The following is a 25,838-nucleotide window of genomic DNA, read 5'->3' on the forward strand; positions in this document are numbered from 1 at the left end:
AGGAAGACTTTCTGTCACACCACTACGTTGATTTCACAGACAGATTGGAACCGAAGGAGTCCAGGCACCAATGAGGCAGCGCTTCACTTAGGAAATACCAGGGTTTCCCTAGCAACAGGTTGAAAGCTTAGAATTATAGCTAGGAAACCATGGGGTTTCCCTAGCTACGGACAGCTACTGACGAGCGTAAGAGCATCACTCAGCTCAGCCTGGCAATGCAAAAGCTCACAGAAACGTTTGCTTTCCCCTCCTCTCCTTGCTGCAATAGACGAACAGAGCAAGTAGTAATCCATGTTTCCATGGATTTTGGAAGCAACTGATAGAAGAGGTGTGTCTGTGAAGATGTTTTGCAGCAGAATCTGGGCTCCCAAACTGCAAATTTCTGATGGAAACAGCTGGCTCGAGGGGCTGGGAGCATGGCTGAGTGGTTAACTCTCCATGCCCATCAAAAAGTTTGAAAGGTAAGAGAAAACTTCATGCATGCTGCCAAGAGGATTTTCCAGGTAGCTAGTGTGTTTCCAGGTAGCTAGTGTGGCAAAATGGCCTGCATTGTCTGTGGCACCACCACATGGTGAGCTTCTCAAAGCTATATAAAGGGGTTTCCTCAGCATTCAGTACTGCCCACTCCCAGTTAGAGATGGGAACTCCCCACCCCACCTCTTCAATTTCGTTAATGTGGGGGGGGGATATTTTTCACTTCCCCCAAAATTCCTGAGCGGGATGGTTCAGATTTGTCTCAGATTTCACTTTAGACAAAATTCCGGGGCAATTTGGCAATGCACAGCTCTCTTCAGACATAGCACATGGAGTAGAAATTCTTGATAGAGAAAACCAATGAATATTTATTCAGAAAAAAGTATCCATGCTTTCAGCAGCATATATAACATAAATGCATACAAAACTGAAGCCTTAGACTGCAACCCTGTTCTCTCATTTACCTCAGAGCAAACCAAGTTGTATTATATGAGAATTGTGTAAAGATTGTGAATTTTCTTTGAGATTTTTTAAAAAGTGGTGTTTAGCCTAAGTAGAATATTGTAGCTTTACAGTGCCCACCATATATATATATATATATATATATATATATATATATATATATATATACACATATATACATACATACACATACACCTTTATTGTGAATGGCAATGGCTGATCTTGATTTATTCTAGGATGGGGGAAGTACAACCTTGACACTCTCTCTCTCTCTCTCTCTCTCTCACACACCCACACCCACACACCCACACACACTGTCTGCAGCTGCTTCCTGTAACCCAAGAGTGGTGAACTGTGGACACCCAGACAGTAACTGTTGGACTAGAGTGTGCTGGCTGAGGCTGATGGGAAATTTATTAGATTGGCTTGCAAGCAGGTTCTGGTTTAATCAAGTTCACCCTTCAGATGCAAGAGAGGAGGAGCCTTTCAAGGTCTTACTGCCCCCCCTTTTTAAAGGACTACTTGAGCATTCATTATTTTAGCTCTAAAAACACTTATTTGTACCCCAACCTTCATTATTTGATTTCAGGGCATGTGTGCTTGTGTCTAGTGTATCACCTATCCTTTCATTCTAACAAATATATATATGCAAAACTTTAAATATGGTTCAAAGACTAGTCTGGATTCTGTGATGTGAGATGTCATGACTATTGGGCTCAGACTACAACAGACTTAGCAAAATACCTGTGTGTATTGTAATAGGACTGATCGTGCTTCTTGAGGCAAGTTCCAGTTTTCCTAGGCTACAGCTTGAAGTGCTAGGGATGGATGTTCTTATGAAAGCTTCCAGAAATTGATTTATCTAGCCCAGTACTGGCTACACAGGCTGGAGGCAGCTCTCTGAGTATTAAACAGGCTTGTTTCCCAGCCCTGCCCGAAGATGCTAAGGACTAAAACCTGCTACCCTTTTGCAAACGAAACAGGCTATGAGCTCTACAGCTAAACTAGGTCTCCTTCCCCCCCACCCCAAATTTGTAGAACCAGTTTGCTAAGAAATCATGGTAGAAAACCTCCTTCCTTGGAGGTTTTTCAGCAGAGGTTGGATGGCCATTTGTCATGGATACTTTACCTGCAGGGGCTTGGATTAGATGGCCCTTGGGGTCCCTTCCAAAGCTATGGTTCTATGGATGACTGTGTGCACTGCAGGCAATAGCAGCTCTAAAATACCACCTCCAAGGCTACAGTCCTATGCACACTTTCCTGGGCGCAAGCCCCAGTGGGACCATGCATACAACTGAACTGTCTTTCTCTGAAATGCTGTTGCTTGTGCAAAGCCTAGGTAAGATTCGAAAAGAAGCTAGGTTTCCCTTGTTATTGAAGCTTCTTAGGCTTCAGTGAGAAGCCTTGTGAGCAGACAGCTTTTCTGAGGAACAGCCCTTCCACATCTACCAGTAACCTTGTGAATCCATTATTCAGGAGGTTCCCCATTAAGGTGCATCTAATGTGAACCAAATTCTCTTTTGTCTGTTGAATTGTCCCTTTGAATGAAAAACGAGATTGGTTTCGACACTTTAAAAATATATCTGCTCTCACTAAGGTGCCTCCTGCTTTGGAAAAGAAATGGGTCTGGAGAATTCTGCTTCAAATTCTTCAGCATATCAGATCTGTAGAAATATTCTAAAATGAGAAGGAAAACAACATATCTGTGGGTCATAAATATTTTCTAAATGACAAGCTCTCAGGTCGTTCGCTCATCAAGATGGTGCAATGTCCTTGACTTGCTTTGAAGATTGTAGATGTTACATCGGAGGGCATTTTGATCAGAGATGATGCACTGATACCCAAGCTGTGTTGTATAATTAATACCATCAGGTGTTCAAATGAAGAATAACTATGAAAACTACTCATGTGACAGAATCAGGATGCTCAAATAGAATTAACATTTGTAACATTTTGTGGGAGAAAGAGTAGATCTTTTTAAGGCTATGCTGAAGTCTCCTGTATTTAGTTAGCCATAGCAGCTGAGGATAGTTTGGTGGGGATATATTTCCCCCAAATGTTTTAATTCTCTTTCTCCAGAACACTTTTGATGTGCGAATATTTACTTTCCTTCATCAGCAGGATGTTGGAGGGTATGCTGCCTTTTGGTAGATGTGAGAAAGGGCTCTTTATGTGTAACTACGCAGTACAAGGATTGAGTCTGATGAGGTCAGGATCTCTCCCCGCTTGCATAGCATCTCTATGCGCATATGTTCACACACGTAAAGCCACTTCTCATGCATGCAATGCGTGTGGATAGTTTTGAGGAGGAGTGGACTGCAGACATGAAAACTGGGGTGGGGTGACAAGGCTAGTCCACACTGCTCCATTACCCCCCTCCTTTACGTACACACATTATTTAAACACATGGGGAAACCCTCTGATATTATTGTCACATGGAACACATTTGAAGGTTATAATAAATGTTCCAGGATCTCTTGCAGTCACACCCAAATCATAGTAAATTGAGCTGGAATCCTATCATTATTTTCCAGTACGTATAAGGTGAAGATGTCATGTTGGACATCAGTGTCAGTCTTTCTTGGAAATGCATCATCCTTCTAGAAAATGTAAAATATGGAATCATCTGAAAATATTACACTAAAATCACTTTTAAGCACTGGGTCCCATTGGTTAATCACTCTATATTTTTGCTCCAGTTTTGTGTTGCCTAATTCATGTTATCTAACATCTGTAATTGTTAGTGGTTTTCAAAAAAAATATGTAAAGCTTAACCCCATTCATACAAATAATTCTTTTGCATGGCTGTGATCTTATACCCTTTTACCTGGGAGTAAATCTCATTGAAACTCTTAGATCTTACTTCCAAGTAAACATGCTTGTGCTGTCTGTTACCTATGTTTCAGTTTAATTGACACAGAACTTAATTAAATATTACAAAGCAGAGTTTAATCTTTGATTTATTGTTTGAATAGTTACATTAATCTGTCACAAATAAATCAGGCTTCACTAGGGCTTAACACTGCAGGCTTGCCTTGTTAGTTTAATAATTTAACATCCACTGCCGGGAACAAAGAAGAGCGTTGGCGGTCTGTTTCATAGATCTTTCATTTCAGGCTTTAATCTTGTAGATCACACATTAGCTAGTTGCTGGGGAAATTATGGTGCTGGCCATGAGTAACTGAGCTCTCCGTTTTAAAAGCACGTTTAATTAGCAGTTCAGACCCCGTAAATATGGAGTTTCCTTCTCCTCAGCTGTGAAGGAGGCAATACAAAAGATTGCTAAACTGCAAAACGTGCTCTAATCTCTCATTTTGGTTAATGCTTAGGGAGGATAATGTGAGCTTTCTATACTATCTCAGGGTTAAGTTTTCCTAAAAGTCTCCAGCTGATTTGCTTAAACACAATGACAGTCCAGTCCTATGCATATCTGCTTCTTGTAGGCTACAATGGAAATTGCTCCCGAGTAAATGTGTGTTGAGCTGCAGCCTTAATAGCTCAAATATCATTATGTTACACCCACCTTTCTGACATGCAGCTCCCAAATGACTTGTTCAGATCTCTATGTCAAAGAAACATTGGGCTCCATTCTGAATTCTGCAGTATGGCATTCTTTTCACCCGAGCTATACCTGTTAAGAACTTGTAGGAAACCCATTCACAAAGTCAGGTTGATATGCTCTATTGACAAAGCAGTTCTATGGAATGGCAGATGGTGTGGGGAATATCTCAACAGTGCCTCTGGACAGTTCTATTGGACCAGCTCATCACTAAGGATGTTTTCAACCATTCAGTGAGAAGTCTCCTTCCCATGACTGTCTCCCAGTACCACTTGTTTGTACAGTGGTACCTCGGGTTAAGAACTTAATTTGTTCCGGAGGTCCATTCTTAACCTGAAACAGCTCTTAACCTAAAGCACCACTTTAGCTAATGGAGCCTCCAGCTGCTGCCGTGCCGCTGGAGCACAATTTCTGTTCTTATCCTGAAGCAAAGTTCTTAACCCAAGGTACTATTTCTGGGTTAGCGGAGTCTGTAACCTGAAGCGTATGTAACCCGAGGTACCACTGTATTTGAAACCACATCTGGTATAACTTTCTTTCCTACTAAAGGGCCCCAGTACAACAGCATGTGTACAGTAGAGGAAGACAACATGTCCACTGGGTAGTTAAAAAAGCTGGGATCTGACCCATCAGCTAATGTGTGGGGAAGAAGGTGCAGGGACTGAGTCTTGCCCCCAGAACCCTCCTGACCAGTTGTGTGCACTGGCATTTTTTGCTGGGGTATGCACATTAATTTGCTAGCAGCATCTTTTTGGCATGTGCTATTCCCTATCCAGTGCACAGGAAAGCCTACTTCTGCTCCAGTGGAATGAAGTGATTTCACAAATGGCTGGAGGCACACGTCTGCAAAAATTTAAAAACTTAGACTTTCAGCTTACACGTTTTTCAACAGGCATCCATGTTGTTCTGAGAAAAGTATAAAAATGAACATTGATTTTGCTATATAGCCAGCCTACTGATTTACTGGTTGTTTAGAACACCATGGGGGGGGGGGCGTTGAGCACATTTTTCTAGAGCTAAAAAAGTATTGTCTTGTTCAGAGAGAATGCTCAGGTTTTAAAAGGTAATTACAGAAACAATTTGACACTAACAACAACAACCACCCAACAAGTAAAGCTACAAATTGATACCAGAAAATAAAACAGACTCCACTTTTTTGTCTACTGTGAGATTATTGAAAATTTGTAGGACAGAGAATAGAGAAGGTAGCACAAAATAGTAATTATTTAAATATTTTCATTAGTATTAAAACATCCAGGGGGAATTTCTGAAAATGTGGCGCTTTGTTCTGGATCTTAGGCAAGTCAATTGAAAAATTGTGGGGTTTTTTTTGGCAATTTGGGGGGTTTCCAACAACTTTTGGGGTGTCTTGGTTTTTACTATATGAAATATGGCAACCCTATTTTAATAATTCGTAGATTAATTATAAAATAATGTTGGACAGGCCTTATTGTCACAGATTTATTCTGGGAAGTGGGGAACTCCACAGGCAAATGCTCTGGAGCTGGCTTGCTTGGACCCTTAATAAATGTTGGTACCTTAGTCATTAATGAGGAAATCCCACCCATAACCAGAACTCCAGTATCAAATCTGATCCTGGGAAAGGTACAGATAGGATTTCCACACATATTTATTTTGGGCTTGCTTTGGGAAAAATAAATGGAGCTTGTCTTGGCTTTTGTATTTCCACTCACATTCATAAATTTCAATTATAGTTCCATTGAAAATCAATGTATAGAGAGCACAGAAAAATTTCTGAAGTTATTTTAAGGTCTGAGAAATGGCTTGCTTCCAGCCAGAAATGAATAAGCTGCAGAGTGAAATAGCACTCTTTATACATAGGTACACACACCAATATACCCTCCTTTTCCCCACTCTTCTACCTTTCTAAGGAATGCAGATGTCTTTCCCCATAAGACTTAGTTCTAGTGATTGCCATTCACAACTATTTGCAAAGGTAGGCAAGATCATTGCTAAGTATCCAATACACTGTTCACCCCACCACAACAGAGAGGAAAATTCTAATTTCCACTGAAGACCACAATTATATGACCTTCCTCATTCCAGTTGTGCCTGAGGCCACTGCTACATTCCTCTCACCACACAGCAAAGGTGATGGAAAAATCAACATTGATCTACCAGTTTCATTCTTCTGCTGAATGTAAGGCACAACTCCTGTGCAACCCCCCTGGTCCCAATTCTCATAAAGTTCTTGTTCTCATCCCACTTGTCTATTACTCCAGCACCAGAATGATGAGAACATTTCTTCACGATCCCTCACCTTCCTCCATCATTGCAGAATTTGGCGTTTTGTTATTTAGATCTGTAAGGCAAGACTATAACATCGAGGGAGCTTCCAGATTAGGAAAAATTCAGTTTGGTTCATTTGTTAATGCAGTCCTACCTAACTATATAAATTCAATAACAACAACAACAACAACAACAACAACAACAACATAAAAACTGGTGCTTCCCCAAACTCTACAGCAGGGTTTCTAAAACTTGGGTCTCCAGATGTTTTTCGACTACAATTCTGATCATCCCTGATCACTGGTCCTGCTAGCTAGGGAGGGTGGGACTTGGGTCTCCAGCTGTTTTTGGACTACAAGTTTGGGGAACTCTGCTACACATGAAGCAAAATGCAGTTATCCTTCAAAATCTGCACATCTCTAAATTTTGCAGAGCAGTTCTCCAACTCAAAAATTGCATATATTAGGGGAATGTGTTCATAAAAGTGCATATATTGGTAAAATGCAAAAATAATGCATTAAATTTGAGGAAGTTGCTTGCAAAAGTATGTGCATTAGGGGAAATTGCACACCAAGATCTTCATGTTAGGAGAGGTATATACTAAAATGTTAAGAAGATCAAACCTATCCATTCTTAAGGAAATCAGCCCTGAGTGCTCACTGGAAGGACAGATCCTGAAGCTGAGGCTCCAATACTTTGGCTACCTCATGAGAAGAGAAGACTCCCTGGAAAAGACCCTGATGTTGGGAAAGATGGAGAGCACAAGGAGAAGGGGACGACAGAGGACGAGATGGTTGGACAGTGTTCTCGAAGCTACCAGCATGAGTCTGACCAAACTGCGGGAGGCAGTGGAAGACAGGAGTGCCTGGCGTGCTCTGGTCCATGGGGTCACGAAGAGTCAGACACGACTAAACAACAACATACTAAAATGCTGATGAATTTTCGTGATGACTTGTTGGGGGGGGGGGCAGTGAGATCACCAATTGATGCAGTAATGTGGGAAATTGAACATAACACTTGAAAGCCAAAATTGACAGCTTTTCCATACTGTAAAGGAGTCCTTGAGGTAATGCAAATAGGTTTGTTGTTTTTGTTGTTTTTCATATCAGATCTCCTTCAGTTGTTGGTACTCAGGGAGTTTAAAATGTAGTTGTGCTTTATGCAGGTGACGCAAGCCACAGAGAAAGTCAGCAGTGGTTAAATCATACTAAAGCAGTGCTTCAACTGTGCTTTATTCAACCAAGTTTTACTCAACAGAGTTTGAGTGTACAGCTAAGCTCTTAAGTCCTGCTCATTTCAATAGGGTTTAAGTGTGCCTAACATTCTCTGGACTGTACCCAATGAAAACATTGCTGAAAATACTTCCCTCCTGGAGTCCTAAAGGCTTTAAACATTATGGGCAATGCTGTGGGTTGGATTAGCTGGGCCCCATTCAGTAAATTATCCATTGTTATTAAGGCTGCCTTACATAAATAGCTCCTAAACATATTGTCCTGAGGTAGCTATGCCAGTGATATTTTGACTTTGTTTGGGAATCGTTTTTAGACTGCAACTAATGCTCCAAATGCCCTTGTCTGTCCTGTAGCAGGAGCGTGAGGCAGGTCAAGATTCCAAAAACAATTTTTCCCCCAGTGTGAAAAGCATGCACCATTCCTACAAATTCCATGAAGCAATTGAGGCAAGAGTTTTGTTATTGTTTAAAAAGAGATCTATCTATGAATTAAGAGACTGCTCATTTTTGATCAGCAAATTCTGTGGCCAAACCCAAAGTGAGTGTGGAGCACCTTCCACCAACAGCAGCCAAGGTGGCTGGGTGGAGCTGCCTTCTTGGCGCCAGCGTTGCTGCAGTTTACCTGGTTGGGTCTGGGCAGGGTGAAGGTGAGAGCAGGGCTGTGAACACCCACCAGTCTGGCAGCCCTGCTGGTGCATCTGATCAACCCCAAGCACACCACTGTCCTCTGTATCACAAGTCAATCCAAGTCAACTGCAGTGACGCTGGTGTCATGAATGTGGCTCTGCCCTATTGAGAGCCAGTGTGGTGTAGTGGTTAAGAGCGGTAGACTTGTAATCTGGGGAACCGGGTTCGCATCTCTGCTCCTCTACATGCAGCTCCTGAGTGACCTTGGGCTAGTCACACTTCTCTGAAGTCTCTCAGCCCCACTCACCTCACAGAGTGTTTGTTGTGGAGGAGGAAGGGAAAGGAGAATGTTAGCCACTTTAAGACTCCTTTGGGTAGTGATAAAGCGGGGTATCAAATCCAAACTCCTCCTCCTCCTCCTCCTCCTCCTCCTCCTCCTCCTCCTCCTCCTCTTCTTCTTCTTCTTCTTCTTCTTCTTCTTCTTCTTCTGTTATTGTCTTCTCCATCCTCAGATTATTGCTTCCTCACTTTCAGCAAAGACTCACTTTCATATCACCGGCACATGCAGTGCTTTCCCCCCTAAAATAAATAAAAAAAAAATATTTAGGGGTACTCTCATTTTCCTACTCATATTGAAATACTGCCCTTCAATGAGGCCAAACTTAGATTCACAAAATGTTTAGGGGTATGTGTAGCCCTGCATCCCCCCCAGAAAAAACGGCACTGGGCACATGTTTCCCTTTACCCAGGCCTTTTGGTTGAGTCAATATTTTCCCTCCTTCAGTACAGTGGTACTTCGGGTTACAGACGCGTCAGGTTACAGAGGCTTCAGGTTACAGATTCCGCTAACCCAGAAATAGTACCTCAGGTTAAGAACTTTGCTTCAGGATGAGAACAGAAATTGCACAGCGGCAGCGGGAGGCAGTTTCTGGTTAAGAACAGACCTCCAGAACGAATTAAGTTCTTAACCCGAGGTACCACTGTACTGCTGTTCATGTTGTGATTTTGACATCATTTGGACTTGTTTTCATGGTGGCATTTTTGTAATCTACCCTGGGACTGCTTGGTGAAGGGTGCAAGTGTAAATGATCCGTAAATAATCAATTGGTTCAACTCATTTGCATGAGGCAGAGTTAAGAAGTAAACGTTACCTGTAAGAAAGCAAATAAGCACACCCCTGCAATCGCCTCTCCCCTGTGAAAGAGCTCTGTGATCAGCTGACAAGGAACAGAAGGTTAAAAAGCAATTTATCATAGGTGTTATTTCCTGATATGATCAGTTGCACTTTCGCCTGGCTAAAAAAGAATCGTGACAATTGAATTCGGGAAGGAATGGCTTGACCTTTAAGAACTGATTATTGTTGTCAGCCTTAAAAAATATGAAAGCAAAGAAGGAAAATTTATTCTCATTTTGCCTGCATCTAACACTGTAACACAGTTACATAGCATAATTTTCATAAGGCCTACAGTTCGGTTTTGTGCTCATATTGTGGAACTGGCTGTCAAATTATCTGCTTGGTGGTTGCATTTGGAAACCAAAAGTTGTTCTTTTTCTCTGGGTATTTTTACAGACATGGAAAAACAGAACAAGAAGCAACAGAAAGCAGGTAAAATGGCTGAAAACAGAGGCTGCTTTCAAGCCATGTGGATAAGGGATTTTTCTTCACAGCTCTCCACTCTGTTTTGGCTAAGCTGCTGCACACAAATGCTGCACTGAGACAAGTGCCACAGGGATCCATGAAGCCAGCCTTCATATGGAAACCATTTTGTTTGGGCCTGTTTTGAGGATCGATGGAAGGATCTCTCTTTTTTCATTCTTTTCCGTTTCTCATTTTTCCAGTCTTCAGTCCAGTTCTCCACATATCTGCAACAATTTTGACTCATCGATATAGTTTCCTGAATATAATCCAATTTTAAAAGTTATTTTAACTAAATATTCATTTTTCTGCATACTTTCACTAGTATATGCATTTTTGTAAATGTTGGTTCACAAAGTTAAGTGCAAATTTCAAAGGATGGCTGTGTTTTGGTTCTCTTGTTGTTTCATAAAGAGCAAATTTGATATTAAATGCAAACTGAATAGAATTTCTCCCCCTGTATAGTTCTGATTATGGTTTAAAATCTTTCCATGGGAGACGGCGGAGAAATGTTGCAACTCACCCTCAAAACCTCCATAGCAGTCAAATCAGAATCATCCCGAAAAGCTGGAATTTAGATGTATTTCAGTAGAAATAGAAAGAGACTTTCATCACATTCACTTTCCAGGAAGGTCAACAAAATGGCAGAATTAAATTTCAGAATAGATTCACTATAAATTCACTGAAATTCTTGTCTACCTCAATGGAACAGATAACCTAAGGCCCGTGGGCCGGATGCTTTTCTTTAAAATGCATCTCTGGGTTATTTGTGGGGCATAGGAATTCGTTCATTTATTTTTAAAAAAATATTGTCTGGCCCACCACATGGTCTGAGGGACAGTGGACCGGCCCATGGCTTAAAAAGGTTGCTGACCCCTGAGATAACTGGTAAAAGGGGCATGTAGAGAACACAGCATAATATTGAAGAACACATTAACTTTTTGCCTTTCCTCCATGAAACATTACCACTCTTTTCCCCCAGTATTTGCTGGCCTAATTTTGATAGAATTTTAATGTGGTGTACATCATCACAGTTTTATGACAGAAGATACCAGTTGAGGCAATAAATGGTAGAGTTGAATTTCTTTGAAAATTGATTTGAAAATGGTGTTTGAATTTGAGTTTGAAATAATTTAATTTGAAAATGGAGCCTAACTTTCTTTAAGTGCCAATAGACAGCCATTATTAGTTGCACTTTTCAGAGGTACAAAAAGATCAGGAGAAAGCAAATGGTCTATTGGAGTTTTTTTCTTTTGATGTTTTGGCAGTTCGTATAAGAGATGATGATTGGACTGTTAGACATCAAATTCTGTGTTGAAGGGCTAACCGCCAAATTTAGTCACTCTGGAAAGTGTTGTTATTGGTCTTCTTATTGAAGGTCTCCTGTTCAGCAGCCCCAACCAACACAGCCAATGATGTGAGTTGATAGGAGTTGTAGATAAAAATAAAATATCAAGGGAACAAGGTTGGGCAAGGGTGCATTAGCCCTTTTCAGGTGTTATTTCACATGGGCAGTAAATATGCACAGGCTCACTAATGTGACCTTTGCGCATTTATTTTAAAAATCTGTAGATTGTTACAAGCAAAAATGCTAACAGCATTAGGGTAAGGTAAAGGACCCCTGGATGGTTAAGTCCAGTCAACCCCAGGCGACTATGGGGTTGCAGTGCTCATCTCGCTTTGAGGCCAAGGGAGTCGGCATTTGTCCACAGATAGCTTTCCGGGTCATGTGACCAGCATGACTAAACCACTTCTGGCACGCCAGAACACTGTGACAGAAACCAGAGCGCATGGAAATGCTGTTTACCTTCTCCGCCACAGCGGTACCTATTTATCTACTTGAACAGGCGTGCTTTTGAACTGCTAGGTTGGCAGGCGCTGGGACAGAGCAACGGAAGCATGCCCCGTTGTGCGGATTCAAACCACTGACCTTCAACAGTACAGTCAAACATTGGTTCGCAAACGCCTCCGTTATTGTCCATTTCGGTTCCCGAACGCCGAAAACCCAAAGTAAATGTTTATTTGAACACAAATGTGATTTTGGCAGTGGTAATATTGAAATTTATAAATATTTTTGTAAAAAAATATGGAGATTGCTCCTGAACATATGATTGTATGCCCAAAGAGCTATTTACACATGATCTAGAAGTGCCATTCACATGTACAGGGCCCTCTCTACAGTCATTGCCTGCTGCCCTGCTTCCACACTCAATTTATTAACAGAAAATGAGAGAACTATTCTAGTCCAAGTGTAGAGAATTCTGGGGTAGATGGACACCCCTGACCTCTAAATCTTGGCTTCGGTTTTCAGAAACAGCAAGAAGTGTCCTTATTTTTCCATTTTGTTTTCCATTCATCTGGACAACATACAACCACTGAATATATATAACCCTGAAGGTAGTAAGCCATTGCAATAATTCATAGAAAGTATTTGACAATAGTATTCTCTGATGATGTATTTTTGTGACAGGCAGCAGAGAAAGCGAGATATATGACTAATATGTTCTCCTAATGGCTGCAAAGTTAGATAAAGGAGCTCAGTTTTCATGACAACAATTTTCACTGTACATAAGATAACCTCGAACCTGGGTAACAAACAAACAAACAAACAAACAAACAAAACTGTCCTGTATTAAAACATTATCATCTGACGCTCTGTGATTTCACAGGCTATCTTCCTTCTTCCACGACAATCAGCACTGTCATACAATGAATTGTAATATACCAGGTATTAGAATAAACATGTATTATATTTTGCTTGATAAAACAAAGACACTAACCATTTGGGATTCACTGGAATCAGGTTGAAGAAAGTCAAAATCCGGAATCTAGCTTCCATTTCAAAGCAGGATTGGGATGCTCCCCATTGCTAGTAAACATGTAGACCTTAATTTTCATTGATACCATCGTACTTTGAATGAAAATAACTGTGAATAAGAATGATTTATAAGGCACCCAGCAGGGCTGAACCAAAGTATCTCAAAATACTTTTTTAAGAATAGAAATTTTCTGAGATTTTTCCTATTTCTCGCCACCACTCATAGAAAAAGAAGGCAACTTTCCAGAACTTTCTGCAAAAAAAGCCCACCATTTTTTTCATGGCAGCTGCCACACCCTGCCCACATACACAATGCCCCTGAACGATGCTAAGTCTGGAGCTTTGTCAAAGTGTATAAATGACTGTATACCGTCAAAATAATCCTACGTATCTGTAGTCAGAACTATGTCCCACTGAGTTTAATGGGGATTGTTCTCAGGTAAGCACATAGAGGGTTGCAGCCTTTGTGTATAATTCTATAGTTAAACTATTATTTGACCACAATTACATTTTGCATATACGTGGGTTTCTACTTTTGCTTTATTGTTCTATTTAACCAGTTTAGGGATGCCATCTTACAATAGTTTCAAAGCAGTATTTTGGATTTATGTGATAATGGCTTTCTCTCTGAATTACATTACTGACAAATTTTGGATACAACTCTGCAACCTCAGTTTAAGATAATTTATGATAAGAGATTTGTGAATGGAAGCAACTTATACTTCATGTATCAAATTGCAGATGTAGGTGCACATCTGGATGCACACTGCCAATTGCTTTTCCATACTTACCCAAGCCTCATTTGAATAGCTATGTCTCGTAAGATGCAAAGGAATTTGCAATGTGTCTGTATCTGGGGCTGCCAGTAGTTATTCACAACTATTTCTCTGTGATTATACAGAGATCTGTCCCAATGCTTCTGACTTTATCGTCACCATATTCAGCCTCTATATCCTACAAAAGCAATACCTTGCCAGGTTTGCTTTTGCAGAGCTGCAAAACACTGCGATAGGAGAGCACTGGTACAATCATTTTCTCTGATTACATGCTAGACCTGTCAATGTCAATGGAGCTCTTCCTCTTCCCCCTTTGCCCACCATGGTGTTTGCTCTCCCTTCCCTCCTCAGTCCATCTTGGTGCTATGGTGGGATCAAAGACATTGCTTTTTCTTTCAGCAAATGCTTGTCTGCAGCATTATTTTGATGTCTGGATTACCATGCTACCATGAGAGGGACTCTTTGACTTGTGCCGCCTTACAGAGATCTCACAAGCCTAGCATACATCCAAGGCATCCCAGTTCAGTTTAGGATTTGGGATTCACCCCTGCTTATAACTGCTGTGTATCTCCATCACTTCTGGAACCTTCTATTACTTGTCCTTTGTTGAATGAAAGAAGGAAAACATTTCTTAAATGGCTCAGTTGGAGCTGTATCCTTCTTGCAGTCAATTTTTGTTATGTGACTCTTGAATTCTAGTTAGAGTCAACTTAAGTGAATGTCTTTCAGAAAGTTGAGTAGATAACAGAAGGTAACATTTGTATAGAGATACATCCCCAGGGAACTATTCCAAATGTTTCCTGTGGGCGTATTGAAAGGAATCTTATGGGGTCTGGCATCCAGAAGAAACTTCTATTTTTAATGTACTCTCTCTTTTTAAAACGAAGAAGAAAGGGACCAGCTTTTTTGTTGTTGCACTGTTGTCCTTTTCCTGCTCTGCAGGATTCACAGTTATTAATTAATACAGCAATGTCGTTTATAAGCCAGCACCCACACAAATGACTGTGAAGCATTTGGCACAGAATTAAGGAGCAGTTGGCAACCCTATTTTTGTCAAACATAGCAAGCTCAATCACCTTCTTTACTTTTTAGTGTATGAATTGAGCTGCAGGATGGCTTCCGATCACTGTTGCCAGGCCACCTGTCCCTTATAGAAGAGCATCAGTCATTATTTCCAAAAATACCAATGCAGCTTAGGTCAGATACTTGGCTGGAATGGTAGGAAAGCCTTAAAAATTTACGATCTCATGGAGTCACACAACAGAAGCACGAGCTCTATTAATGAATGTGGTTTGGCAGTCTAAAACCACACACAGGAAATAAGGGTTCACAGCCAAAACCGGAATGGTCCAGCTAAATCTACATTTCATAGGCTTTTTGTATACCTAAGACTATTAAATAAGTTCACTTGAGGTTCTGTTATTGGAATATCAGAATGAATCTTGATCACAAAGATGGATTTTATTTGTTATTTGTACTTGTGCCTGCCCTTTTTACTTCCAGCTTTCTGTTTTCAGCTTTTTGGCAGGAGTGCTGGTAGCAGAAAGTTCCATTAGTTTTTCTGTTAAGTGACCCACACTAGACTTTGAGCTGTTGCAAAATGGTGGGCAGCTATTCTGGGATCAGAGAGCACATAATGGAATCGAAGTCACAGGGCACAGGTGGAAGAGTTGAGGTCCTGCTGAAATGAAGTGAAGCTCCTCATATAATTTCTAGTTGTGGGAGTAGCTTGCCATAAATGTAACCAAAGCAGATTGCAAGAGTAACAAGTAACTCACATTGTTTTGGTTTAAAACGGCGACATGGATCACATCAAATTCATGTGTGGGTGTGTGTCACATTTTACAGTAGGGAAAGACACTTGTTTCCTGCAGTTCTACTTCACCTCTTGACAATACCATGCTATGCAGCGATGGGGCATTACAGGTCAACAAGTTTTTGAAGTGTGCTTCTGTGCTTGTGACTGAATGCATGGTGGCTTGGGGTCAAGGCTACTACAGGCTGTGAGCAAAAGAATGAAGTGCCATTGTGGAAAGAAACAGAGCACAGTATTCAAAACAGCTAGAAAATTATTCACCAAATATAGGAAGCTGAAATGCTTGTTTCAATGGCAAAGTGCTATTGAATACCTGTTGCTGGAAATCACAGGAGGAGAGTGTGCTCTTGTGCTTGATTCCTACTTGTGGGTTTGCCACAGGCATCTGGTTGGCCACTGGATGCTGAACGAGATGGGCCATTGGCCTGATCCAGCAGCCCTCTTCTTACGCTTTTATGCTGGGTGGAACAGGGCAACCTTTCCATACCCATGTTTTGTTGTTGTTGTTTAGTCGTTTAGTTGTGTCTGACTCTTCATGACCCCATAGACCAGAGCACGCCAGGCACTCCTGTCTTCCACTGCCTCCCGCAGTTTGGTCAAACTCATGCTGGTAGCTTCGAGAACACTGTCCAACCATCTCACCCTGTCGTCCCCTTCTTCTTGTGCCCTCCATCTTTCCCAACATCAGGGTCTTTTCCAGGGAGTCTTCTCTTCTCATGAGATAGCCAAAGTATTGGAGCCTCAGCTTCAGGATTTCTCCTTCCAGTGAGTGCTCAGGGCTGATTACCTTAAGAATGGAGAGGTTTGATCTTCTTGCAGTCCATAGTACTCTCAAGAGTCTCCTCCAGCACCATAATTCAAAAGCATCAATTCTTCGGCGATCAGCCTTCTTTATGGTCCAGCTCTCACTTCCATACATCACTACTGGGAAAACCATAGCTTTTACTATACTCAACTTTAAAATGGTCTCCTCTAAGAAAATGTTGAAAGTGGGAACTTTCAATAGTGAAATGGTCGTGGGTGGTACACTGCTGAACTATAGGAGTGGTATGAAAACTCCTTAAAGGAGGACATTTGCCTACAGTATTGGTGCATGCCACCCCAATGTCTGAGCGGTGCGAGATTCTAGAGGTTTCAGACACTGACCCAGGGCTTGTGTTGTCTTCAGGAATGACGCACAGTGGAGACTGTGGTATTTTTAGGGCATATGGGTTTCTTTACACATATATAGAACCTGCGCTTACAATGGAGGGGTTCACAGCATCAACACCACAAAAGGGTTTTGTTTCTCCCATAGTCACAGCCTTGGATTAAAAAAGAATTCAATTATTGCTCTGGCGCTCTCTCTCTAGGTTGCTGCTTCACTTCTAGGTCACATCACTGCTGTTCAACTCTAAACTCAAGCTTTGCTCTTCTAACTATCTATGATAGTTAGAAAAACCTCCCATCATCTCCCCCTTTCTTTTCTTTTTCTTTTTGCGAGATGTTGCTATGTGATTTCAGGGTGAATGGGACAAGAATACTTCAGGATATGTGGTTTGCCAGTGCATGCCCGAAGTAAGTCTGCCCACATCTCCCCTATTATTTACTGTTGGCGCTGATGATGGGAGGTTTTGCTTCTGCACATGAGTTTGGCAAAAATACAAATATAAAAATACAAAACCAACACCACTCCTCCCTATCCCAAAAATAATTCATGTCAACCTGGTTTTGTTTTAAGTCTCCTCACCCAGAGGTCATCAAGTTAAGCTGCTGCACATCAGCGTGTGTTTGGGGTGTGTGGATTGTCCAGAGGCTCTCCTTTCCCCACATGGAAAGCAACAGCAAAAACAGAGTAGGGAGATGGCAAAAGTTCACCTGCTCTGTAGTTGCCCCAGCTGCTGTTCCTCCCCTTCAACTGATGGGGTTCATGTACTTTTCCCTAAAGGAAAACATTAATTCCTAGTGGTATTTCCCATTTCAATAATTTGCCTCCATCTGTGTTGTCACTGAAATGCCCTTCAAGGGGATGCATTGCAGGGAACTGTGAGAGGCGTGGTTTCAAGCCTTCTGTATAGGAAATTACTTTTCCAGCAACAAACCTTTCATCAGGATCGGCACAATATGATGATACCTCATGGCAACCGAGACACAGAAAACCTTGGGGGCAACTTGACTGACATGCACAGTCTGTTTTGACTTCACTGTGCCAAAGGAAAATGAAACAAATGATGTCTTATCCTTCAAAGAGGATATACAACTCTGAATATGTAGAACTCGTAGCAGTTTAGGTTTTTTAAAAAATCAGAACTCTGAATTCTTCTCATTTCATTGCTATTTCCAACGTACTGTATATTAAAAATGGGCCTGTTGAGGCCTTATTTATAAAGCCAGAATTCTGCCAGTCAGCTGTTTGCCAATAAGAAGAAGCAGAAGTGCTAGAGTCTAAATCCAGCCCATGAGTTCAGACTTGAATTCACTTCAGAGGAGATGGCTGATGCAAAATGACATTGCTGGGAAAGCTCACTTGATGGAGCATGAGACTCTTAATCTCAGGGTCATGGATCCGAGCCCCACATTGGGCAAAATATTCCTGCAAAGCAGGAGGTTGGCTTAAATGACCCTAGAGGTCCCTTCCAACTCTACAGTTCTATGATTCTATGACCATTTTTTCTGTCTTGATATAGAACTTAATAAAATAATAATCAAATAGCAAGAAACCTGACAGGGAGGGCTGAAAGGCTGTTGGGCTTTTCCACACTTTTGCCTTCATAATTACCTCTTGCGTACAGAGAAAGCTTCCTATTAACTGGGATGCATTTACTAATGAGAATTCAGCTGCCAGCCCATAGCAAATCTTTTCACTACTGGGGGAAAATGTGTTCTTTTACAGCTAAGGCATTGATTTTTGTTTGTGTTTTCATCCATCATGAGGCTGTGGTATGCCAAGAATTCCACACTTCATACCAGCCCCAAAGATACAAATGACATGATTTCCATTTATTTATTTATTTTATTTCATTTAGCTGCTTCTGTGAAAATCAAGATTACAGCCTCAAGTTCTTCTCTGTGTCCTCCCCCCCCCCCCAAGGATCCCTTATGCTTCAATTAAGGCCATTTGCTTCATTATATATCTCTGGCTGCATGTGAGAAGTAGCTAGGAATCTGGAGGGAAAGCAGCTCTTTGAAATAAGATGATGTTGCTGTAATCAGGGAAGGTCCAAAACGCTGACTCAGTGAATCCAACGCAAGTGGGAATAAGACAGAGCCCATTTCAGTTACTGGAAAGGATTATATTTATTGGGTGTGGGGAGATATTCCTGGCTTTTATTTTACAAAATTGTTGTACGATTGGGGGTATGAATAGAAGAGGGTTTGTGGACACCACTTTAATAGTTCTAGCAATGCTGCCAACTCCTTCCATTTCTTGGCCTATTGATCTCAACAGCTAGTCTTGGAATGGCTAGGAAATACCTGAAAAGTGCATTTCCTCTGCTAAACATCATATTGTCTAGATCAGGGGTCTGCAACCCATGGCTCCGGAGCCGCATGTGGCTCTTTTACACCTTTGCCGCAGCTCTGGGGTGGATACTAGCAAGGGGAGGAGGCGCATTGTGTGCCCCGACACTCTCCACTGTAGCGGGCGCTGTACTGGCTGTGACGTCGCATGGGGGCGGTGCATGCGTTAGTCACGCACCATCCCGACGTCACCTTCCCGCCCGCTGTCAGATCGCGGCTCCGGAGATATATTTGTTTTAAATGTCGCAATGGTTTTGCGGCTCCCAGGTTTTTTTTCTTAGGAAACGGGTCCAAGTGGCTCTTTTTGTCTTAAAGGTTGCAGACCCCTGGTCTAGATGAAGACCAGCTACAGTTTGAGTGAGACAGAGAGAGACACACTGAAGCAAGCTGGGGGTCATGTAAGCATCTCCTTAGAGATCTGATGTCGAAGCAGTGGATTTGGGCTGCCTCTTGGAAGGTTTAAGCTTTGCATCCATCTATGCTCAACTTGTATATCTGTAAAGAAGTATAAGAAAGTGCCGCTATGCCTCCCTTGACCCAAACCTGGTTAAGCACTGCACTGACTGGGAAAAGTGGAGTGTGTACAATTTCTACTATGGGTGAAAAGTGTGGGGTGCGTTTTAATAGGTAGGTGAGGATATATTAATTGCAGTTAATCCACCCAGGGCCCCATGTGGGGGGTTGAACAGAGTTTCAAAATCCAAACATTGGCAGCAAAATTAAAAACATCGGAATTAGGTGCACGGCCAAAGCGGGATACCTGGGATTGGGATTGGAAACTGGGGTGGCTTTTGTAAACCTGGGTTGTCCTCTTTAAAATGGGACAGTTGTGTGGTGTGTGTTCCCCTCTGGCCCTTCCTTGAGTCGTTTTGCATGTCTGGAATGTGTTCTTGAGCCCAGTAACATTGTTTGTGTGTCTGGATGGAAAACAGGGAGGGTTGTGTGAGTGTGTGTAGAAGCTAGTGTGCTGATACAACTGTAAAAAATATGTATTTGTTGCAAGGCCCACTTTTGCCCCTGGCCTTGCCCACCGCTAACCAGAAGGATCTCCAAAACTGAAGATGACCCTCATGCCTGATTTAGAGGCTTTCCTCTGTATTTGCCTTCTGTCTTGCTGTTGTCACTGACTTCATTCCTGTGGATATAAAAGTTGCATGAGAACATAACTGTATCAGGTGGAGCTTCTCCACCACTTATACCTTCACCAGGAAAGGCATCACCTAAATAATGCCTGTGTGCCGGGCACACCTGTGAAAGTTGCAGGAGCATGGGGGGTGGTGAGGTCTCCTCCCTTGTGGTCTATCATTGTGGCTCTCAGGACTTGAAAGGAGTTTCTTTCTACTGCTTTTATGACAGTTTGTTTGTGTCCATGTCTGGATTTTTCTAGAAAATGATATAATCCAATTTTCTCCCAGCAACATTACACTGAGAATTGCAGGTGCATTTGCAAAACTAATTTCTTCCTTTATAATACAAATTGGCTTTCCATAACTTGTCAAGCATGCATACTAACTGAGACTACAGACAGGCCATCTGCTGCGTGTCTCCTCAGAAGTTCCACCGAGTTCAGTGGAGCTTACTCCTTGGTCAGTGTGTACATATGAATAGATGGCAATCATTTACTACTTGCGCCAGACATATTACTTGGGGAGTAAGCTCAATTGAACATCAGGACTTACTTCTAGGTAGACATGCATAAGATTGCACTATACAAAGTAAACACATCCCACTTTAATGGTATTCTCTGTGAATTCTATATTTGAAACACTATTCATTCTGCAATAGATGTCTTTTGATGCTGCATTGTGAATACTGGAATGCCCATATTTTTCCTGGAAGAGCTGTAGATTTTGCAATGCAAATATGAGAAGAGGAAATAATTTTAAGGACCGGCAGAATCTTTAAAAAATATATTGAGGTGCTAGATAAAATGCAGTAATCAAAGAATGGGGAGAACCCTTGACTATTTGTCTGTCAGGTTTGATCCCACTTCCATGTGTTTGTAAGCAGGCCCTGCTGCATTTGAAATATGCTTTACTCTTTTCTGTTTTTGCATTTGACTCAAAGGTAGCATGGTTATTTCCATCACTGGGATGATTTCACAGTTTTGTATAGAGAAATATTTTGTGGGGGAAAGGTGCATCTCCATGCTGGTGCAGCTCCAGACATTTCCCTGCCTCGCTCGGATGGCTTCCTTAGGAGGAAGGATGACTCATCACATTTGGAGAGGGAGGCTGTTTGCCCATTGAAATTAGTGCAGCAGCTGTTGGAAGGGATTTGAAATATTGTCCTCAGGTGATTTTTAAAAAAACGAAAGAAAGAAAAACCTCCTTACACTGCAGGGCCAAGAAATGCAGTAATCCTTGAGAAGTAGCATACATCTGTGCAAAGACTGGCAAGTAAATGCCATTTTAGTTGTGCTATGGGTAAAATCCAGACACAGAAACACTTTGGGAAGCAGAGCTAGATGGTGGGATGACAGAGTGATATGATGGCAGCCATGCTGTGGACGGCTGGAGAAAAAGGAAGAAAATGTAATGTTCATTCTCTCTCTCTCTCTCTCTCTCTCTCTCTCTCTCACACACACACACACACACACGGAGAAAGAGAATTTGGAATAATGCAGAGAGATAAAAAATCCTGCAGTTGACTACCAAAAGTTGGATCACAAAACTAGAAAGTGGAATTAAAGCTGGGAGTGAAAGGTTTTTGCATGGGATCCATGTTGCTGAATTTATATAGACTTGAATGTATGGAACATGGGAAGCTGTTTTATATCAGGTCAAACCACTGGCCCATCTTTAATCTCAGTATATTCCCAACCTGGTGCTTTCTAGATGCTATTGATCAGTCTTGACTATTTGCCATACTGGCTGTGGCTGGTGGACGTAACAATCCGGAATCATATGGAGGCCACAGGGTTGTGTCAACACTGTCTAGCAGTGGCTTTTGAGGGTTTCAGAGAGGAGTCCTTCCCACCCCTACCTGGTGAATGGTAGACTGCACCTGGGGCCTCCTGCATGTAGAGAATTGCTTTATCTTGTGCATGGGGCAAGAGTGCTAATGGTCAAAATTATCTTGAGGCTTCCCCATCAAAGTGTATTCCACACTTTGCCTAACACAATTGGCTGCTATACATCATGGCATATAATTCACAGAAGTTCAAAGGGCCTATGGATCTCAGTAGGGAAAGTTTACAATCCCATTGCAACCTGCTAAAGATGGGAAAGATATTGAAAACGGTAGGTGATAGATGGAAAGAGAAATGTTTAGGTTTGGTTGACACTGCAAAATTCAGCTCCCCTATAAATATTAGATAATTGGATTTCTGGGCAAGGAAAATGTGTAGATCTATGGTACTTTGATACACAAAGTATATATGCTATGACATTTGATACAGTACTTCTTAAAATAATATGCAGATTGGAAAATTGTATTTTATAAGATGTTCAAGACTGGCTAGATAGAAGACATTTTGCTAAAAGGCAAGTCTAATTCAGCCTTTGCCAATGTTGCAAAGGAATACTGGCATTTTCCCTAATATAGTACATTTTAGCCTGCTATTTTCAGTAATATGTGCGTTTATATGCACTTTACACTAGTTGGCTGGAGAGCTGCATTGCAAAATTCAAAAATGTGCAAATTTTGAAGGATGGCTTTGAAGGATGTTTCCAAAAACATGAATTGAATACATGCACCTTTAAATGCAATCTGAGCCATATTTCCCCCACTCCTAGGACCTGCAAATCATAAATGCAGAGTGGGGGAAAGGTGTATAGGAAGCAAAGGAACCGAACATGGTTGGCACACAGGAACTGAACATGGTTAATGCACCAAATTTTTAACAAAATTCAGAAATAAAAATGCAACAGTGGAGACTTCCTAATGCTTGAGATCGACTTTGGATACAAACTAGATAATTAGGATTTTTTAAATCTGTAGATAAATTCTGATGGCTATTTTGGAAAGAAGTAACCAGAAGAGTCCTTCATGGTCCAATTCATTCAATATTTTCCCTAGTAACCAAGAGATAAGGCTGTTGGGAGTGTGTTGATAAATTGTGCAAATGAAACTGACCTAATAGGTGTTACTAATATATCAGAAATTTATGCATCAAAAAATGTGTGACTTCTGGAGGTCTACATCTAACAGATGTAGATAATATTGAAGTGGAGCATCAAGTTATACATTCTGGGATAAAATAAGTTCAGGAAGCTGAATTTGACTATTGGCTCATTTAGATTTGCAAAATGTGCACCAGCATTTGTTTCATCCCTAAATATTTTGTACCCTCTTTCTATAATACATTGAGTTCTCAGTGTTCTTTATTCACTGGGAGAGTTAAAATCATTGCTGAGAACCACAGAGATGACAGAAGGTTATCTCACCGCAACCTCTGCGTCTGCCAGCACAGAATATCAACAGTGCTGCCAGCTTGAGGGATTTTGTGTCTTGCACTTTTTCAAGCATCCTGCTGTAGCTGTCTTCTTCCTGGGCTGCTCACTATCAAGTGCATCAACTGAGAAGGTACTTGCTATTAGCACAGCAGATGTCACAATGACTGACAGGCAGGCTTACCTCTCCACAGGGAATAAGGAGGAGCTCGCCCATCTTTTATTGTGATTTTTGCAAAAGTTAAGTTTGCAGCCAGCATCCCAGGCTAAACAGGGGGAATTAAATCAAGGCAGGGTGGAAAGTGGAATTATATCATCCACTTAAATTTTGATAGCTTTCTATCTTTAGGGTAGCAGCTAGAGTCTGAGTTAAAGCCAGCTTTATGTATTGTTTCACAAGCCTTTCAGGAGCCGGTTTGTAATGTCTTTCGAGAGCATCTTCTCACTCATAACCGCAACAAAGCTTTTCTTGTAACACAAAGCCCAGGCCTCTGCTACCAATGCATTAATATGTCCCTAATAACATTTACCCTTCTCCTCTATCTTTCCAACAGTACTCTCAGATTTGAAATGGAATCCATGCAATACATTTTAAGCCACCTTCAAAGACAAAACAGGATATCTGTTGTGGTATGTCAAAGCATGAAGGAAGACAGACACTCGAAAATTATAGCTAAGGACTGCACTCCATGTTATGAATTCCCAGCATGGGACTATTTCCACAAATTATCCCGGTGTCCAAAAATATACAGTGAAAGTATTAATTGTACGTGATTAGCTCTGAGACAGACCTGGATGCTGATAAGATTCTGTCAGGGATTTAAGCTTCAATATAATCAGATCTGGAAGCTCCCTTTCAATTCTCAGTTTTACTATCCAATTGTTTTTGGTCAGAAATTTCTCAGACTCAAGGCTTCAAGTGGTAAAGGCGAAGAGGCACCCAGGTGGTTTCCTTTTACATAATGCATCAGAAAAATGCATTATGCAAAAAGTAAGAAAATGACTGTTATCATACATGAATGAGACAAATGCTATCTCAGTTTTGATCCAATATTAACAATGTCCACAACTGAGCCCAGAGGAGTTATATACAAATCTACTGCAGACATAAGGGACCTGTTGCCGGTAGCAGCCGGCAGAGTGGCGAGGGTGGAGCTGCTCAGCTGATGTGTTTTGCCCAAGCTGTTAGTCACTGCCAGTTACCGAGGGAGAATGTAAGGCTTTTAAATGTACTACTTCTGAATAGTATTATGAGCTGGAAGGTTCAGGTTTTCTTATTATTATAAGGTTGCTTGAAAAGTTTTACATTTAAATAGAATTGCTGATGTATTTAACTGAACTGAATGGGAAGGAGAAGAAATAGAAAAGTTTTCTGAAAGGCAGACACTGTGGATCAGTTGCCGGGATGAGGGCATAAGCAAAATTACTGATATCTGACCAGCATCACAGAGCTGATATCTATAGCATCACCAATGCTCAGGTAAAAAGGTAAAGGCAAGTGGGAAATTGGGTACCTGACAGGACATGACTCAAGGTTGCAGTTTTAGATAGGACATGGAGACAGGATGTGGGTCTGTCATATTAAGACATGAAAAGGGAGAAGCTGGCTAGTTTTGGACCATCAGCAGAATTGGGGGTGGGGAACGGGCTAAGGTGTGATCATGAAATGAGGGCTGGGAAGATGGTAGTTCTATGCTGGTACTAATTTTAAAGCAGGGCGAGGCAGTTTCACCATCTACCGCCACCCAATGTATTTTTTGAGGTGGCTGGCCCCCTCAGTGTTTAAGAGGACATTCTGCTCTGCGACTGGCTACTCTTAATGTCACGCACGTGTGATGTCAGGACGTTGTGTTAGCCCCTTCAGTTATCTTGAGAAAATGGTGCTTCTGCTCAGGATCTTTGGGACTGTCCATTCAGAGAGCAAAATGTCACTGTGAGAACTGGCCCAAAGATGTTTCATTTTAAAAACCAAATTATGCAACCAATGCATGTTGTCTATTTCTGTTTTCAAATGGTGATGCCTGTTTTTGAAAAAAGCTGTTCAGAATCCAATCATTTTGTCCTGAGAAACTCATAGTTACTCATAGTTAGCCAGTGTGGTGTAGTGGTTAAGAGCAGTAGTCTCATAATCTGGGGAACCGGATTCGCGTCTCCGCTCCTCCACATGCAGCTGCTGGGTGACCTTGGGCCAGTCACACTTCTGTGAAGTCTCTCAGCCCCACTCACCTCACAGAGTGTTTGTTGTGGGGGAGGAAAGGAAAGGAGAATGTTAGCCGCTTTGAGACTCCTGAAGGGGA

At 41.6% G+C, this 25,838-nt stretch overlaps 1 protein-coding gene across 9 annotated transcripts in view; it reads left to right on the forward strand.

The window, feature by feature from the left end:
- The first annotated feature begins 338 nt into the window (after window positions 1–338).
- The window catches only part of LOC310677106 (uncharacterized protein), a 332,640-nt gene continuing 307,140 nt past the window's right edge, over window positions 339–25,838 (forward strand). For 8 of the 9 annotated variants that reach the window (XM_083439493.1, XM_083439496.1, XM_083439492.1 and 5 more), the window contains exon 1: window positions 388–461. In XM_083439493.1, the coding sequence (XP_083295619.1) occupies window positions 439–461 (23 nt within the window). In that variant the 5' untranslated portion in view covers window positions 388–438. Of the gene's footprint in view, window positions 462–25,838 lie in introns of all 9 variants that reach the window. The other variant, XR_014510919.1, reaches the window with a different exon arrangement.

The sequence above is a fragment of the Podarcis tiliguerta genome, assembly GCF_965153285.1.
Source record: "Podarcis tiliguerta genome assembly, chromosome: 4".
Classification (NCBI taxonomy): domain Eukaryota; kingdom Metazoa; phylum Chordata; class Lepidosauria; order Squamata; family Lacertidae; genus Podarcis; species Podarcis tiliguerta.